The 19,790-nt window shown below is 40.8% G+C and overlaps 1 protein-coding gene across 10 annotated transcripts in view; it reads left to right on the top strand.

Annotated features, from left to right (window-relative positions):
- RBMS3 (RNA binding motif single stranded interacting protein 3) overlaps window positions 1-19,790 on the top strand; it is an 820,638-nt gene that overhangs the window by 676,897 nt on the left and 123,951 nt on the right. For all 10 annotated transcript variants that reach the window (XM_040246332.1, XM_040246336.1, XM_040246341.1 and 7 more), the window contains exons 8-9: window positions 2,163-2,209; window positions 17,716-17,812. In XM_040246332.1, coding sequence (XP_040102266.1) covers window positions 2,163-2,209; window positions 17,716-17,812 — 144 coding nt within the window. The remainder of the gene's footprint in view (window positions 1-2,162; window positions 2,210-17,715; window positions 17,813-19,790) is intronic.

Below are 19,790 nucleotides of genomic sequence, written 5' to 3'. Positions count from 1 at the left end.
CATCAGACCAGCCTCCCACCCGTCACATGGTGGAGACCCATCCACCATGGAGAATTGTGACTTAGGATCTATATGCTTTGACCTCAGTGTCTTTGCTTCTCCCAAGGTGGGAGAAATCTGTCTTCGTATCTACTCGTTTATTCTCGTCTCATTTCCTGGGCCTCAGCTTGTCACCCTATCAGATTGTATTTCTTTAGCCAGAGTTATCAGTAATCCTGTATTCCCAGTGCATCTCTGTCTCAGCTTTGTTTGCAAACTTCATTTCAATTATGTATGCTTCCTCTATGCCAGTTCCATTGATAGATGTTTCTACATTTTTGTTCCTCATACCAATCTTAATAATAAGTTTTAAATTATTATTCAGGGAAAACAATGCATCTAAGCTCAATGTAGCAGGCCATCCTGGACTTCAGGCTCCATCTTATAAAGCCTGAGAATTTTCATTTCAGTTATGTGTTAAATCTTAGGAATTCAATGAGCTGAACAGGAAAACCACCTTCAACTGCACTGGAAAAGAAACTCAAACACAAAAGCTCTTTCTTTCTTTTAAGTTTTTATGGTTTTCTTAGTCCTCTGCAAAAGTCTTCAAGGCTAGTTTATTTTTTTCTTACTTATTATTTTGAAACAATTACATATTCACAGGAAATTGTGAAAGAAACGAACAGGAGGTCCTATTTACCTAACACTCCATCTCACCCAATGGTTACGTGTTATATAACAATAGTGCATTATCAAGCCAGCTTCCCGGGTAGCTCAGCTGGTAAAGAATCTGCCTGCAGTGCAGGAGGCCCTGGGTTAATTCCTGGGTCAGGAAGATCCGCTGGGGAAGGGAACGGCTACCCACTCCAGTATTGTGGCCTGGAGAATTCCAGGGACTGTATAGTCCGTGGCGTTGCAAAGAGTCAGACATGACTGAGCGACTTCCACTTTCACTTTCATCAAGCCAGGAGATCGATCTTGGACTAACTTACTTTTAAGTTTCAAAAAAGGAAAAACAAATGTTCAGCCTGACAGCCTAGTCAGCCTTCAGTTTCATCCTATCTGTCTCTGCCCACAAGCGATAACTAGGCTGACAGTCCTGGAAAATAAAGAGTGGTGGGTCCACATAGCCACAGAGAGATGATCCTTGGGGCTCAAGCAAAATCCTAGTCAATGTCACAGCAAGGCTGTGGAAGGGCATGCCCAGTGGAAGAGTTGGGTTGGAATCTGATTCTACCTCCAAACCTGTGACCTTGAACAAGTCACTTGACCCCTCCAGGCTTCCATGTCTGCATCCATCAAATGGAGAAAATATTTCTTCTGCCTATTCATAGAGTCCTTGTGGAGAAGGGAAAGGCTATCCACTCCAGTATCCTGGCCTGGAGAATTCCATGGACTGTATAGTCCTTGGGGTCACAAAGAATCAGACACAACTGAGTGGCTTTCACTTCCCTTGCGGTGATGAGATGTGATGGGGATGCGTGAAGGGGAAATGTAGATGTCAGATATATATTCCTTTCTGTAATGACTGTCAGTTACAAAAATGTAGTTTTTCAGTGGTGGTGTTACCTTGGAAACAAAACAAAACTACCTCCTTGTTAGCCACAAGGCCAAGAGTTTTCATCACATGCAAATGACCTTCCCTTTCTACACCCTGGGTGGGACAGGTACCAGCAAGGTGTTGGACAGCACCCTGGGATTCATTGCCTGCATACCCTGAGGCATGCAATCTATTTTAAAACAAATATTTCTTAACACTTTCTTCTAAAAGGTCGAACGCATTTTAAGTAGCATTTATTTTAATTCTTACCCCAGGATCCATTCTTACCTTTTTTTTCCCATGCTTGAAGATATACAATAGGTGTTCTTGAAAAGAATGAGAAATTATAAGTATACCAGATTGGACAGTGCATGGCATATGAAGTGGAAATGGAGACCATCCAAAATGCATTGTCCTTTGGTTTGTCTGGATATATAATATAAATTCCCTAACTCAATGTTGGATTCTGGTGTTCAGGTAGTAAAAATGCTAGTTTTGGCAGTAAGGGCGGGGAGAAATATATAGGAATAAGTAAACAAGTCACAGAATGTAAAGATAAAAGTCTGTGTGTGTACTGAATGCTTTGGACATTACCATAAAAACATTAAGACCCATTTTCTCCCTTCTTCCCCGCATTATACAGGCTGGCATGGCCCTGACCTATGACCCCACAGCTGCCATACAGAATGGGTAAGTAGATCACTTTTTCTATGTTTTAATTGCTAAGGTATCTCTGAACTCTGAAATCAGTACTGGAGAAAAAATGTTCAAATCTTTCTTTTTGTTCTAAACCAAAATGTCAATCAAACCTTTCTCATCAGTGAATTTCTTTTCTTCCTGTGAGTGACTCTGATTTCAGTGGCATCACTCATGCTTACAAAGCCTCTGTCCATATGCCATCTTTCTCCCCCTCTCTCACCTGAGAAAGAGTGATGTGAACGGAGGAGTGTAGACTGGTCTGGGAGAAGCGTCTGTGTTTCTCTAGGGTTAGAGTGTCACTTCTGCTAGGTAATAATTATAGCCTGTGCCCAGGCTCCTTTCAACATTTATAAAGCTTCTATGCTTGTCTCTGACTCTCAGAGGAAGGGTAACACACAGAATCAAGTTAGTAACATGGTGATTGTATTTTCATACTCCATTTTAATAAGCATTTGGAAGTTTGCAGACTCTTACTTAGAACAATTAATATATAGCCTAAACTTTTCCTCTGAAAAGAATAAGACTTAAGCTACATAATACAGCATCTTTAAAATTTTGTCATTTTGAATAGTCTTTGATTGAAACTTCCTTCTGACTTTCCAATTTCGTTCCTTTACCTTGGCCATCCTTCAATGGACCAACAAACTGAAGACTAATTATTATTATTATTCTCAGTCTTTTATCTTAGATTTCTCCATGGCTTTCAGTTTTCTGTCTTTCAGCCTCTAAAGAGTTAGTCAGAGTGAAGGTCTCATTTAAGATCAACCCAGCAGATAGAAGGAATGTAACTCCATTTTTGGTTTGGTCAGCTTAGAGGGTCATTTATTCAGTCACTCAATAAACATCCAGTAAGTCTTCCAAGCACAGTACTATGCTCTATAGGCTTTAGAAAAACAGTGCATCTGTGTGAAACAGGGGCTCAAGAAACTCATGGTCTACCTTCCACGAAAGAGTCAACACAGATGAGATAGTCTAGGGTAGAGATCAATTCCTCCATCTCATGTTGATTAAAACTTCTCTAGGGGCGAAAAGTAATGATATCTCTCCATTTATCCAGTAAGCCTTCTCTTATTTCCAACAAGGCACTCTAAACATGGTGGTCAGAAAGTAAAGACAAGAAATAAAGATACAGAGAATAAAGCCCTCTAGAGTTATACTGTATAGCTGAGAAGATAACATAGTTGATTCAAAAGACACAGAATATGGCATTATATGCGCAGAGAGAGTGACAGGCGTGTAGTGTAAAGGCATGACATTTATTGAACACATACTATGCACCAAGTAATTTATATTTGTAATTTAATAGTACCTGTTCCTTGAGTCTAATATATGTAAAAATAGTTGTAATTACAATCAGAAATGTATATGCAACTGGAAAATAGAAATAATTGAATTAAACACATGTTCATTAGCTAAAGTCAGCAAGTGTTTGTGTTTGCATACATGCATAAGTGTGTATAAATATGTGAATCCATCCACCTGTCTGTACCATATATCCTATATCCGCATATTATAAAGATCTTCTTGCCCAAGGTTCGAGGTCAATTATTAGAGGTGCCCCAGTGTCCTAGGCCTGGGCTGGAATGAGTTTATGCTTTGCTTTAGTCAGTCATCTTTCCAATGCACAATTTAAAGTCTGAATCTTTCCCCAAAGACCTAAGTGTCCAGACTTTCACTGTGACTCACGACAAACCTGAAGAGAAAAAATTGAGGTTTCAACCTGTAATCTGAGCAGCCGCAGTCTGAACTTTGGTGGTGCCCTGTTAGACGCCATGAGGACTGTGTCTCCCTCCCAGCTCACCATCTGCACTGCACAGAGGTCAACTGCAGGTATACACGTCCACCTTCCAGCATCCTCTCTGTGATGTCTGTCTCTGTGTACTTTATATTAACAGTAGAACATTGTATCCTTCGAACTATTTCAACAGTTGCAAAAGTGCTTCATCCTCTCCCACTGCCCACTTAGACTGTAACAACAATGAACACTTCCCCCAGGAAGCAAATTGCAGTTAAGATGCTCAGGATACCATCTTCTTGATATTATGTACCATCATCTGATAAAGAACTTTGTATCACCCAGCAGTCCCTGTCTTCAATGTTGCCTTGTCCACTGAATATTGCTTTCAGCCTGTAAAAGTCAAGTCTCTCCCACCTATAAAGAGGGCAGAAGCAAAACTGTCCTTTTCTGGACTTCCCTGGTGCAGTGCATAAGATTCCATGCTTCCAGTGCAGCGGGTAGAGGTTCAGTCCCTGGTCAGGGAACACATGCATGTCATGTGATGCAGTCAAAAAACAAGACAATCTTTTTGTGCCCGTGACTTGTAGTGACCACACTATTTTTGCTTTTTCTTTGCTGGTAAACAGTTTCAGTATTCTTTACACATTGTCTTCCTGCATTGTCTCTAACTGGGCTTCCCCAGTGGCTCAGCAGTAAAGAATCCACCTGCAGTACAGCAGCTGCAGGAGACTTGGATTTGATCCCTGGGTCAGGAGGATCCCCTGGAGGAGGGCACGGCCACCCACTTCAGTGTTCTTGCCTGGAGACTCGCAAGAGAACACCATGGACCGAGGAGCCCGGTGGGCTACCGTCCACAGTCACAGAGCTGGATATGAATGAAGCGCCAGCACGCTGCCTCTAATTAAGCCTATTACAGTGCGAATTTTGGTCTCAGACTTGACTGGAATCTTCCCTGCCACTATCTTCAGGGATCCCTAAATTTGTCAATTGTAATGGACACTTTCTTATTTCTTGTGCTGTTTGAAATCTTGCCTCATTTGACTTTGATGTTGTTGTTGTTGTTACCATTTACATCTTCTTGAAAGCTTCTTCTTTCTTGGATTTCATGACTCTATCCTTTGCTGGGCTTCCTATATGGTGCTAGTGGTAAAGTACCCACTTGCCAATGCAGTAGATGTAAGAGACGTGGGTTCGATCCCTGGGTCAGGAAGATCCCTGGAGGAGGGCCTGGCAACCCACTGCAGTGTTCTTGCCTGGAGGCTCGCAAGAAGAGGTACGGGTGTGGGGTTGCAAAGAATCAGACATGACTGAGTGGCTTAGCACACACACACACACAGCCTCTGCTGATCCTCCTTGCCCTCCCCTTGCACTGCTCCTCTGGTGTCTGAGCCCTTTCTCATACTGTTTCTCATCCACTCCTCCTGCTTTTAGGAACTGAAGACTCCTGAGTTCATACTTGAAATTTATAACTAGATGCAGGGAACCATCACCTGTGTGTCTCGTTGCACTGGCTGCTGCTCCTGGATGTCCTGACCCCAACTGAGGGCTTTGTCTTCATCAGTCCTTCATAATACAAACCAAATAAATGAAAAGCCTCAAATTACTTCTTACAGTTTTTGAAAAGTTTACTCTAAAGCCATTTAAGTCATAATTCCAGTTCTCTGGGCCTTCTCTCCTACAACATTCCTAATGATAAAATTGATCATTAAGACTTCTTCTATCTCTCTTTGAACTACATCTTCAAACCAGCTGTCTCCCTGCCACTGGTCAAGTTCATTCAATCTCCATTCCCTACCTGTACCAAGCTTTTATCTGCCTCTGATATAATTAAGTACCAAACCATTTTCACATTGCTTTCTGAATATTTTTTTAAAGCAAAAAGTAATAAATAATCATCTATTTGCCTGGCTTAAAGTATTACATGGACTTTATTAAATGCAGAATAAAACTCAAACTTTCCAGAGTGGCACCAGAAGAATTTCATGATTTGGCTCCTGCAACTGAATTGGACCTTTTTTGATTCTCCGAGCATCTCATGTTATGTTAACCCGAGAGTCTTGTTGCTCGTGAAGTTCTCTCTGCCTGCAGAGAATGGTGATATTTCTTCCTTTCCTTTCCTTTTATTTCTCTCATTTAGAGAACACCATTAAATCATACCAGGCAGAGCTAATTACACAATTAGTCATAAGAGAAACAGTGTAAACAGTGGTTAGAAGTGCAGATTCCAGAGCCAGCTCGCCCAGAGCCAGGCGTGCATTCAAATTCGGTCGTTTTCCACACGTAGGCAAGTTGTCTGTGCTTTAGTTTCCCCCTCTGTGAAGTGGAGATGACAGTAAGAATAAGTTTTCATAAGACGTTGTAAGGATTAAAGGACCTCCTGTGGCACAGTCCGGCCATTGTCAATGCTGACACAACTGTTACACTGCATTTCTCGCGACTGTGATGCAGCAAGGGCCTCCCAGGTGGCAAAGGTGGTAAAGAACCCGCCTGCCAATGCGGGAGAAATAACGAGACACGGGTTAGATCCCTGGGTTGCAATGATCTCCTGGAGGAAGGCATGGCAGTCCACGCCAATATTCTTGCCAGGAGAATCCCCTGGACAGAGGAGCATGGCAGGCTACAGTCCACAGGGTTGCAAAGAGCTGGACACAGTTGAAACGACTTAGCACACACATGTACATGATACAGTGACAGTCTTTTTTATCACATAGCTATTGACATCATATTTCTTACTCTGATGGACTATTAAATCTGAAGGCAGGTTCCATGTCTTATTTTTGTTTACAGGCTGTTTAACTTAGTACTATGAATGCCAAATCAGAAATAGAAAATGTTGCTGATGGCATCTGCTTGACTCCAGCAAAATGGCATTAGGTAAACCAGCCCCCTTCCTGGTATCAAGCCGCTCTGTTCCCCTGTAATACCCTAATCTGATTATCTTTAAGTGCAACCTCCAGTTTCATCCAAAGAAGTGAAACTGCACATGAGTTGTTCATGTCCTGGGTTAAGAGTGGAATTTTGGAAGCATCAGATTATGCATTGTGTTGGTACCAAGAAGGTGAAATTTTATATCATGAAATGGAAGAAACAGCAAAATTGTAGCTAATTAACCTTATTCACTTGGTATTTCTTCATATACATGAGTTTTTTAAATGTTTTGGTCTTTTCGGTTTTAATTGCCTTATATGGCAACATATAAATAATCATTTCTATGGATGTTTAAGGTGTCAAAATAAACACATATGTTTCCTCAATATCCTGTTTCTTGACTTATTGTCAGCATGTACCTCTTAAAGATGTGGAAACTGATTTAGAAAATTCAGCATATGAAGGGATCGAATATGAATGTCCAGAGTAAAGTATTTATTCCATATTTATACCCATGTATTCAGTCCAGTGCCTGTGTGCGTGCTAGATCACTTCAGCTGTGTACAACTCTTTGTGACCCCATGGACTGTTTGTAGCCCACCAGGCTCCTCTCTCCACGGGTTCTCTAGGCAAGAATGCTGGTGTGGCTTGCCATGCCCTCCTCCAGAGGATCTTCCTGACCCATGGGATCGAACCTGCATCTCGTATGTCTCCTGCTTTGGCAGGCAGTTTCCTTTCACCACTAGTGCCACCGTGGAAGCCCATTCAATCCAGTAGGCAAACCTAACTTGGGGGGAGAGTGGTAAGCTAACAGAGGCATAAATATTTATTGCTGTAGAGAAGAAACTGATCCCATTTGATATAGGAAAAACATATCCAAAGATACAGTTGCAACCTACTCCAATCCAGTTAATGTTGTTAAAGATGGCTTAATGATGACTCAGTTCAACAAACTGCTTTTCTTTCGTATCTGTTGTACTGTTTAAAAGGATGCTTGGGGCTGGTGCACTGGAACGACCCAGAGGGATGGTACGGGGAGGGAGGTGAGAGGGGGGTTCAGGATGGGGAACGCTTGTATACCCGTGGCAGATTCATGTTGATGTATGGCAAAACCAATACAATATTGTAAAGTAATTAGCCTCCAATTGAATAAATTTATAATAAATAAAATAATAATAAAATCATGTTGGTGACGCAGATTTGAAAAAACAGTTCCCATCCTATCAGGAACAATGGACACGCACACAAATTCTAGATATGATGCCAATAGCATTGTGAAGGAAGCAGAGTGCTTTGAGTTTTGTGTGTGTCTTACTTTCAGATGCACAAAATATTTCTGAAGGAAGACCGTGGTTGCAGTCGTTCTCTGGGGAGGGCCAACAGAGCGCTGGGAAGGAGGGGTGATAGGGAGACTTATTTCCACTGTTTATATTTCTCTATTCTTTTCACAAAAAAAGTTAACATAAATGTCACAGGACCACAGAGTAAAAGCAGTTACTTTCTAGTAAGAGACGTGGAAGGCCTCTTGATGGAGCAGGGACATGAACTTGGCCTCTTGGTGGCATGTCACATCTAAAGAACATGGTTTATCTTTTTGAGTGTGAGTTTTTTCCAGATATACGTCCAGGAGTGGGATTGCTGGATCATATGGAAAGTCTATGTGGCTGCCAAGGGGGAGGGAAAGGGAGGGAGGGACAGACTGGGGGTTTGGGGTTGGCAGATGCAAAGTATTATATATAGAAGGGAAAAACAACAAGTTCTACTATAGCATAGGAGGCTATAGCTCCTGTGATAAGCCATAATGGAAAAGCGTAGTGAAAACAATGTGTGTGTATAACTCAGTCACTATGCTATACATTAGAAATTAATGCAATGTTGTAAATCAAGTATACTTCAATTTTTCTTTTTAATAAAAGGACATATTTTGTGATCCTGGAGCATCCTATAACCGTGCTGTCATGGGGGTTTCTGAGTATCAAATTCAGATGTGTGTCTGGGGTATCTGGTAGCTCAGTTGTATAAACTCTTAAATGTTCTGAACTCCATAACCTCAGTGTTTATACAGCAACATAAACCTGAAATAAGCACTCCCAAATTTAGCTTGATTTTTCTCTAATGAAGAGCAAATGTTTGTAAATGTCAATGTGGACCATGGTGTCTCTGAGCGGTTTGAGTGTAGGTGGCAGAAAATGTCAGTAATGTCATCTGCTTGAGTCTACCCAAATGATCGCTTTTAGAAAATCAGTTCAGTCAAAGGCTTTGAAGGTTACAGTGAAGAGGTATCTGGGTTGCAATGGAAAAGGAAACCACTTGGTACTCTTTTACTGCAGGTCAACTTAGGAGACTATAGAGACTATAAATGCTCATTCTTCTTTCAGAGCTATCTGGTATAACTCTATAATGTGTTATTACTACTGGCCTATTGCTTTTTTAACAGTCCAATATGAAATCCCATCACTTTCAAATATGAGCATAAGAGGTGGGAAATAATTCCTTCCCCAGTCAAAATCTCATCTTTTCCTATGCCTTTTTCACTAAGGTCTGCTGGGTAAATGCCTTTTGGATTGTTTGATTTGAATAAAATGTATTCTTGGGAGAGATGTGGGCAAAAAATGTTTTCTTTATATATATATATTTTTCACTTTTATTTTATTATTATTATTATTACTATTATTTTACTTTATTTTACTAGGTTCGATGCAGGATATGGGATGCTTGGGGCTGGTGCACGGGGATGACCCAGAAAAATGTTTTCTACAGCCTTGGCTTGCCAACTGTTTTACATGGCATTTGATATTAAGTGATACAGAAACCAGATCTTATTACGCTAGGGAAGGAATGTAATGTGAAAGATCTGTGGTATCACAATAAAGGTGACCAGTACCTTATTAATCTTATGCTATAGGGTTGCCCCGAGGATTCATGGTTCTGATTCCAACAAAATTGCCCGTGGACATGAAAGGCAAAGCAATACTGTTTATTTCAGTGTGCATATGCGATTGTGTGCGATTTTTTAGAGTTAAAAAAAAATCCTACCCTGGGGTTATTGATACATTCATGTTATTTTTATTGTCAGTGAAATAAGATTTCACTACTGACTGCCAAATTCCCTGGAGATGGCTCTTCTTCAGGTAAAATAATGTCCTGTTAGTGACCTAGACTTCCATTCTCTTGACTTCTGGAGCCCACTTGCTTTAAAAGCCAGAAAACTACATAACCCTTTACGTTCCTTAAAAATATGACTTTTTTCAGAGGCCATCTCAGAATTCTACAGATAGGTCATGCTTAACTAAACCTCTCAGACCCTATGACATTTGGAATTTTTTCACATGAAACCTCTCCAGAGTAACTAGTCAACATTCCCAAGGAAAGCTTCTCAACCTTGACATGAGTGTCATTTTGGATCATATCATTTTTTTTGGTGGGAACTGCCCTGTGTTTAGCAGCATCCCAGACCTCTACCAGCTTGATGCCAGAAGCAGCCCTCTGACCCAGTGACAACCAAAAGTATCCCTAGGTCCTGGGAAGAAAGCTCCTGTCTATGTTTAGGACAGTGTAGAAAAGAAACACTTGCCACACCTGTGAATTTACTATGTGCATTTTGTCAAATAAATATCTTAGTAAACTCTTTCTGGAAAAAATGTTTAGTTAAAAATTCGTTCCTAGTTTTCTGTAATAGCATTTGCAAATCATGATGTACCTATGCGTGTATGCTCAGCCATTTCCGACTCTTTGTGACACCATGGACTGTAACCCTCCAGACTCCTCTCTCCATGGGATTTTCCAGGGAAGAATATTATAGTGGGTTGCCATGTTTTTCCTCCAGGGGATATTCCCAACCTAGGGATCAAAACTATATCTCCTACATCTCCTTCGTTAGCAGGCAGATTCTTTATGACTGAGCCACTTGGGAAGCCCATAATGCATATATTAATATAACCAGATATAAAAATATAGTCACATTTCAAATGACCTTAGCTTTCTTATTATACCACAAAATTAAAGTGCTGTCAATTTCACCTTTCCTGTTCCCCCAAAATAGAATGCCTATGCTTGAAGTTTTTATTTGGATATTCTTTCTTTCTTCTTCTTTTAAAATGTGGAGGCTGTGTGAGCCATGAAGGATACATGGCAGGGATTGAGAACAAGTGATGAGACTGGGAAACTCATTCTGAAGCTCTCTTTTTGGAGGCCGGCTCGGAGCATTTTCTTTAGACATGGTGACTTTAAGCCTCAGATGCAATAACAGCCTCTCTTGCTGTGGTTTAAGCAAAGCTTTCCTGTAAAGTCATCTGGTTTATGTTTGGACTTGGGGAGAGCTTATTTCAGAATACCGGAATTAGGGGATCAAGATAGTGTACTGAGTCTGATCTTTCCAGTCCATTTTTTTGTTCTAAATAGCTCTCTGATTTGAGTGGCAGACGGTATTGGAACTTGCTGGAGAGTATGAAATATCATTCTTGTTGGACAGATAGGATTAGAGCAAACAGAACAAAAACACACTTTGTTAGTATCCATTTACTTGGCTGTTTTTCTGTTTCTATTCTCTTTTTCCCCCATAAAGTTCACTGTAAATGCTGTCTGTCCATCCAGTCCTTATTGCTTTCATTTTTAATATGCCACTTAGTACATTTTTCAAAATAAACCAGCCACTCTAAAATGTGAAGCATGATTTATGCTCTTGGTATGCAAGGCTGAGACTAGGTTTCTAAGAGGAGTTAAACCTACATGGAGAAAAGGGCTGTTAGTGGAGTGGTCATGAGTGCCTGTTACGTCATTATGAGCCCCACATAAATCTTTCTGTTCACTGCTTCATAAGTAAAATCTAAGATAAAACCTGAAGGGGTTTTGTGTGTGTGTGTGTGTGTGTGTGTTTCTAGATGTAAACCATGATTTTTGTATAAAAGGTCTGTTTTCTCTGATTATCAATTTCTCTGTATGCCTAGAAAATGGGCATTAGTTTAAGCTTTCATTGAGATGTACAGAGGTACAGATAGGTGATTTGTGATGTAAGTCAGGTTTCTCAGTTCTCACTTCTCAGTTTCCTATCTGAACAGATGGCATCTCCTGTGTCTCCACACAGTTGACATTGGCCATCCTTTACTATGATCACTGCTTATCTCCCTAAGCTGTTTTGCACTCATTTATTCATTCAGCCATCAGGTATTAAGCATAGATATACCTTGGAGATACTGTGAGTTCAGATCCAGAGCACTGCAACAAAGCAAATATCTCAATAAAATGAGTCACACAATTTTAAAAGGGTATATAAAAGTTATGTTTAGACTAGGCTGTAGAATGTTAGTTTGCAAAACATTATGTCTACAAAAACAATGTATATACCTCAATTAAAAATATCTTATTGTTCAAAACACTAATCATCATCTCCCAATGCACAGTCACCACAAACCTTCAATTTGTAAAAATCACAGTATCTTTGAAGTGCACTAGAGCAAAGCACAATAAAATGAGGTATGCCTCTATTTATTATGCCCCAGGTTCTGTCCTAGGCAACAAAATCCAGCTGTCCTCAACTCTCTTGAAGCCAACATTCTAAAAGGAGAGATAGCCAATTAATGCATTCCATTAGTCAGCTCAACTGCTGTTAAAGAAAAAAAAAAAAGCCATTGATCGTATGGGTTCAAACAACTGAAATATATCTCCTCACGGTTCTGGAGGCTGGAAGTCCACGATCAAGACCCTGCTGACTAAGTCTGGGGTGAGGACTGTTTTCCTGGCTTTTACAAGGCTGTTTTCTCACTGTGTCCTCACATGGCGTTTCCCCTGTGTGCGTGTGTGGAGAGAGAGGGAAATCTCTGGAGCATCGCTTCTTATAAGGACACTAACCCTGGGAGGTTAGGGCCCCACCCTCATGAGCTCATTTAATGTTACTTTCTTCCTTGAGGCCCCATCTCCACATACAGCCACTCTGGGAGTTAGGACTTCAACATATGAATTTTAAAGGGACACACATTCAGCACATAGCATCTATATATATAAAGACATTTTTTAAAGGCTACTTCAAATAGTGATAATGCCAATGGGGAAAACCAAAAATGAAGTCAAGGAAAGGAACAGAGAACAATTGGGGCAGAGATGGTTGTTGCTACTTTAGCTATAGAACTCTCAGAAGAAGGGAAAGTTGAGTGAAATCACTAATGAAAAAGAGGTTGTTATAGCGAGATTTGGGGAAATAAGCATACCAGGTAAAGAGAATTGTAAGGTCAGTGGCCCAAGATGAGAATGACAGGCTCATGTGATGGAAGGTCATTGTGGTTGGGTGGATCCTAGTTGGCTCAAGGAAGAGAGATGGACAGTAGCCTTACTGTGCTAGCAATAGTCGATACCAGGAATTCAGACTTTGTTCTCATTGCAGTGGAAAGCCATTGGCTGGCTTTAGGCTGGTTAATGTACAAAGGACATTCAAGTTAAGTGGTTAAAGAGAGAAAATCAAATGAATGCCTTACCCATCTTTGGTACACATAGTAAATCCTTCAATAAAGTTTTTTTAAAGTGGAAGAATAGATGTTTTCCTGCATAGTAATTGTCTTTTTAAAAGTCAGATTTGTTAAAAGTATATATGTATATATATTTATATACACTCATACTAGGGTACAATTTTATGAGGTCTAGAAAGCACACACTGAAGCAACGAAGAAACAGAACAGTCACATCATGTCCCAGAATTCCCTCATGCATCTCTGTGGTCAGACTCCCCCCTTAAGCCCAGCCTTTGGCATCCATTATTTGGTTTTGCAATGTATAGGTTTTTCATTTTCCATACCGCTATACAAATAGATATAAAATATAAAGTCTTTTGAGTCTGAGATCTCTCATTCAGCATAATCCATTCAAGATTCACCATGTTAAACATACCAGTGTTTCTTTCATTTTAATTGTTTAGTCGCCTCCCAGTGTATGGATGGACTATACATTGTTTATCAGTTCAGTTGAAGGATATTTGGCTGGTTTCCAGTTTTCAGCAAGTATCAAAGCTGCTGTAAATAATTGCATCAAGGTTTTTGTGTGAACTCAAGTTTTCATTTATCTTTAGTTGCTATATATCAGTGGGATTTTTCAGTTATATGCTATGTATATTTTAGCTTTATATGAAACTGCCAAGCTGTTTTCTAAAAGGGCAGGACAATTCTCTATTTCCACCAACAAGGAAAGAGAATTCCACCTTCTCTAATTCTGTGACAGCTCTGATTGCCTTTTTTTTTTAAATTAGATCATTCTAATAGGTACATGACATAGTCATAATTCATTTTTCCTGAACTACACAAGAGCAGATTTAGAGATGTGGTAGATGTAGGAATGGATAGTAAGGAGAATACAATGGGTAAGGGAGTAATTTTTTCAACTACATTTTTTTAACCAAAAGACCCTAACCTTATAATCCTTGTTGAAAACTAGATGAATTTAACACTCTAGTTCTATAATCCTTGCTTGGAGACTTGTATAGAATCTAAGCTTAAAGAATTTACTCTTTGAACCCTGGAAACATTGAAATCTAGCCCCCCTACACTCAGCAGGGTTCTGGTGGAATGCTTCTTTAGAAAGGTGACTCATGAGATTCTCTATTCAAAACATCAGAGACTTCTGAGAGATGAGGAAGCTTTTGTCTCCAAAATTCCAACCTCAGTCATAAACTATGTTTAAAAAGAAGAGAAAATAAACTAGAAGTAGTAATTCAATTGACTTTGCGATGCCAAGGGAACATTTCATGCAAAGATGGGCTCAGTAAAGGACAGAAATGGTATGGACCTAACAGAAGCAGAGATATTAAGAAGAGGTGGCAAGAATACACAGAAGAACTAAATAAAAAAAGATCTTCACAACCCAGATAATCACGACGGTGTGATCACTCACCTAGAGCCAGACATCCTGGAATGTGAAGTCAAGTGGGCCTTAGGAAGCATCACTAATGAACAAAGCTAGTGGGGGTCATGGAATTCCAGTTGAGCTATTTCAAATCCTGAAAGATGATGCTGTGAAAGTGCTGCACTCATTATACCAGCAAATGTGGAAAATTCAGCAGTGGCCACGGAACTGGAAAAGGTCAGTTTTCATTCCAATCCCAAAGAAAGGCAATGCCAAAGAATGCTCAAACTACTGAACAATTGCACTCATCTCTCACACTAGAAAAGTAATGCTCAAAATTCTCCAAGCCAGGCTTCAGCAATACGTGAACCGAGAACTTCCAGATGTTCAAGCTGGTTTTAGAAAAGGCAGAGGAACCAGAGATCAAATTGCCAACATCTGCTGGATCATGGAAAAAGGAAGAGAGTTCCAGAAAAAACATCTATTTCTGTTTTATTGATTATGGCAAAGCCTTTGATTGTATGGCTCACAATAAACTGTTGAAAATTTTGAAAGAGATGGGAATACCAGACCACCTGACCTGCCTCTTGAGAAACCTGTATGCATGTCAGGAAGCAACAGTTAGAACTGGACATGGAACAACAGACTGGTTCCAAATAGGAAAAGGAGTATGTCAAGGCTGTATATTGTCACCCTGCTTATTTAACTTCTATGCAGAGTACATCATGAGAAATGCTGGGCTGGATAAAGCACAAGCTGGAATCAAGATTGCCGGGAGAAATATCAATAACCTCAGATATGCAGATAACACTACCCTTATGGCAGAAAGGAAAGAAGAACAAAAGAGCCTCTTGATGAAACTGAAAGAAGAGAGTGAAAAAGTTGGCTTTTTAAAGCTCAACATTCAGAAAACTAAGATCATGGCATCTGGTTCCATCACTTCATGGGAAATAGATGGGAAAACAGTGGCTGACTTTGTTTTTCTGGGCTCCAAAATCACAGCAGTTGGTGACTGAAGCTGTGAAATTAAAAGACGCTTACTCCTTGGAAGGAAAGTTATGACCAAACTAGACAGCATATTAAAAAGCAGAAGCATTACTTTGTCAACAAAGGTCCATCTAGTCAAAGCTATGGTTTTTCCAGTAGTCATGTATGCATGTGAGAGTTGGACTGTAAAGAAAGCTGAACGCTGAAGAATTGATGCTTTTGAATTGTGGTGTTGGAGAAGACTCTTGAGAGTCCCTTGGACTTCAAGGAGATCCAACCAGTACATCTTAAAGGAGATCAGTCCTGGGTATTCATTGGAAGGACTGATGTTGAAGCTGAAACTCCAATACTTTGGCCACCTGATGCAAAGAGCTGACTCATTTGAAAAGACCCTGATGCTGGGAAAGACTGAGGGAAGGAGGAGAAGGGGATGACAGAGGATGAGATGGTTGGATGGCATCACCAACTCATTGGACATGAGTTTGGGTAAATTCCAGGAGTTGGTGATGGACAGGGAGGCCTGGCGTGCTGCAGTCCGTGGGGTCGCAGAGTCAGACACGAGTGAGCGACTGAGCGGAACTGAACTGAAGAGTATGGCAAAATGAAAACAATGATTCCATGATCCCTAATAGGCATTTTTCCAATCTATCCTCGTAACAGGGAAATAGTCCATCACAGGCAATCTGGTTTTGTGTGCGTGTTCAGTGGTTAGTCACTCTAGAATTTCCCTTACCAGTGAGATATGAAGAAGGAAACATGATTTAAAATTCTTCTGAGGAATCTGAGCATTAGGTAACTTATGGGCTCCAGGATATAGACTGAGTGGAGATGGAGTGTCAGTGTTTTCAATACCCTTGAAAGTAGTGAAAATTTTAGTCGCTCACTGGTGTCCAACTTTTTGTGAACTCATGACTGCAGCCCACCAGGCTCCTCTCTCCATGAAACTCTCCAGGCTAGGGCACTGGAGCGGGTAACCCTTTCCTTCTCCAGGGGATCCTCCTGACCCAAGGATCAAACTCAGGTCTCCTGCATTGCAGGCAGACTACAGTCTGTGCCACCAGGGAAGTCCTCAATCTCTGTTAAATCTATCCTTCAATAGATATCCAGAAGAATCATCCCTCCTCTGATTTGTGGAGCTCTGCTCTTGCCCAGGCTTCCCAGGTGGCACAATGGTAAAGAACCTTCCTGCCAATGCAGGAGACATGGGTTTGATCCCTGGATTGGGAAGATCCCCTGGAGGAGGAAATGGCAACCCACTCCAGTATTCTTGCCTGGAAAGTTACATGAACAGAGGAGGCTGTCCATGGACTGGGCTACAGTCCATAGCATTGCAAAGAGTTGGACAGGACTGAGCAACTGAGCACGTACCCACACATGATCTTGCCCAGTGTTTTTCTATACTTGTTCACTGGAGGGGCCCTGGAGAACTAGAAAACACAGTGCTTTTTAGAGTCTACAGGAGAATATCACATAGGTCCAGAACCTCCTTCAGTGCCTTGATTAAATTCAGAAAAGATTCCTATCTTCACCTTGACCCAAACTGTCCACAAATTGTCCTTTTCTTTTCATGGAGAAAGTACTTAGGTTAGTTTTTGCCTAAGGGCATGGACTAGCATAAATTATCCAGAACTGTCTGGAAGCTGATCCTCTTTCTTGAATGAAGAAATAAATGTAATTATGTCTGTGTAGCACCAGCCACTTTCATAAAGCTTGGTGCTACCAATTCACCTTTTTTTCAAGGAGCTTTATAATAGTGTTGCCTTAAAACAAACAAACAAAAACAAGACCCACAGCTTCTCTCCCCTGTTGATTAAACATTCTATTACACTCACCTGGCCTAAGAGATTTCTGCGTGGCCAATTTTATAAGAGGACTCAAAGTTGTCATTTTGTTTAGAACAGTTTATTTCTTAGTGGAATCAAAGACCATCAGTCTCTTGTCCGCTTCTGTTAACAGTGAATGGGTGACACGAGGGTGGAAGTCAACCTTCTTCAGACACGCGTGGTAGCATTTGGTTAGCAGCCAGGTGTGCGTTAGTGTCACAAATCTATGAATCTTTTTTTTTTTTTTCTGTTTGCAGATTTTATTCTTCACCGTACAGTATTGCAACCAACCGCATGATTCCACAGACATCCATCACGCCATTCATTGCTGCTTCCCCTGTCTCCACATACCAGGTATGTCTGATTTACGTGCACGTCCCGAGAGACCTTTCTTGCCAAAAATAGACTATCTCAAGTCAAAAAGGACACAGTAGAATTTTTAAGTTGTCTTCCCTTTAGTCCCATCTTAATGTCATAATATTCAAACTACCCACTGAGCCTACACTTTCAAGAGCTTGTTTGCATCTGTTTCACTGAATTATAAAAATCCACTGTGCTTCCATTCTGCCTGCTGAGTTTTCATGACTTTGCTACTTTTCTGCCAACCTTAGTACAGCTTTCTCACCACTGAGACGTTACTTTGTGTGCTGTCTATGATTTTGGTTGTCACAGTTCCCTAGTGTATCTTTTCTGAGAACACATTTCTGGCAACTCCTTGCACCCCCTTTGGGATACTGGATCCTTGTCATTTGTCACAGTCGTTCTGTGTATCCATGGAAAGCTACATGGATGGATGCTAAATCATTGGCTCCAAGAAATAGGGAAAATTATCAAAGGGGTAAAAGTAATTCCTACTTCCTCCTCTGACTTCATTCTCACGTCCAAAGAGGTCAGAAGAGACCTCAGGGGTTCCACATGTTGAAGCACAAGAAAACCTGAGACTCAGTGTGTGTCCTAAACCAGACGTTGTCGCCAGTTAGCGTTAATCGTGCAGGTGGAAAGAAATAGCCATCCTTCCCCTCAAACAGGGCGCCCTATCTTATTCCTTTGAGTTATCACAAATATTTCTCCCTCCTTCTCTTTACCTCATGTAGTTCTTTAGACAGTTCTTCTAATTCTAATTAGAAACAAAGTTGCCTATGAATGCTATCTAGCTGGTCCAGTGGCATTGTTACAGCTTTGGAGGTAGCCAGAGTGTGTGCCTGTGTGTTTCCTTATATCATGCATATGGTGGGGGTGGGCGTGGGGGTTTGGGGTGGGGGTTGTGATGTTGCTGATTGCTCCGAATTCAGTGAAGTTTCACGTTCTTCATCCACTACCTATCTATGTCATGTCAGGAAATCCCCACTGTCAGAGCATCCGGCTTGAGAGTATGCACATTTTTCCTTAACAGACCCCTCTCCCTCCGAAGCAGATCACTTTCATTCTGTGTCTGCACTTAGATTCTTGATACATGTCAGTGGGTGAGTGGAACAGACTTTTGTGTGAATTGCATTAGAGGGTCTCTGGATGGCTGATTTCTTAAATGCCTTTCCTGGGGACCCATGAGGCTAAGTGCAGATGCTGTTCAGTTTTTGTTCTTCCTACAGGCCTGCCTGGTTGTAATGTGTGCTTTTTGGTTTTTTTACCCATTTTTTTTTTCAAATCTTGGCCTCTGTTTCAGCCAAGACCACCCACTGAGCTCCATTGTAGAGCACTTTGGTGTCATGAATAGAATCTCCACAGAGCTGTCATTTCACTTGGGAGGGCCCATAGTGGAATTTAACTCCAGCTCTCTTTTCTCAAAAAAGAATTAGAGCAATTTCCTACGTTGTTGATTCTTGCTTTTCACCACTTTTTTTTTTTTTTTTTGGTCTAAAGTTCATTGGCAGTCTCATTGATGTGATTCTATTGAAACCAAAATCTTCAGGGCTATCTATGTCACAATCAGCTCTTAGAAGCTGACTTTCTCATTTGGCTGATGGAAACATTCAGAACATTTTCCTGGTTCATACAGTCATTTTTAGTAACCATACCAATTACTACAAGAGAGAAAAATCACAGACTTACTTAACTTGGGTTTAACCCAAAACATTCCCCCAAATTTCTGGTTGATCTCTCTAATTCATTCCCCAACTTTCACCACTTGGATTAATTTCCAAGATGGGATCACTTGAGAATTTGAGGTTAGAACCAATGACAGAAAAAAAGGAAGTCTTAGCAATTATGCTAAGTAATGCTTCCTTCTTTATTCACCTGGGTCTTCCAGCATGTTGACCTCCAAACAAGAGATCCCTGGAGCCTCCTAAGATTTTCATGTCCAATACCAGCCTGGCCCATGTGGGCATTACCG

The sequence above is a fragment of the Oryx dammah genome, unplaced genomic scaffold (assembly GCF_014754425.2).
Source record: "Oryx dammah isolate SB20612 unplaced genomic scaffold, SCBI_Odam_1.1 HiC_scaffold_9, whole genome shotgun sequence".
Lineage (NCBI taxonomy): Eukaryota > Metazoa > Chordata > Mammalia > Artiodactyla > Bovidae > Oryx > Oryx dammah.
The sequence above is the reverse complement of the archived record's forward strand: the minus strand, read 5'-3'. Positions and strand labels throughout refer to the sequence as shown.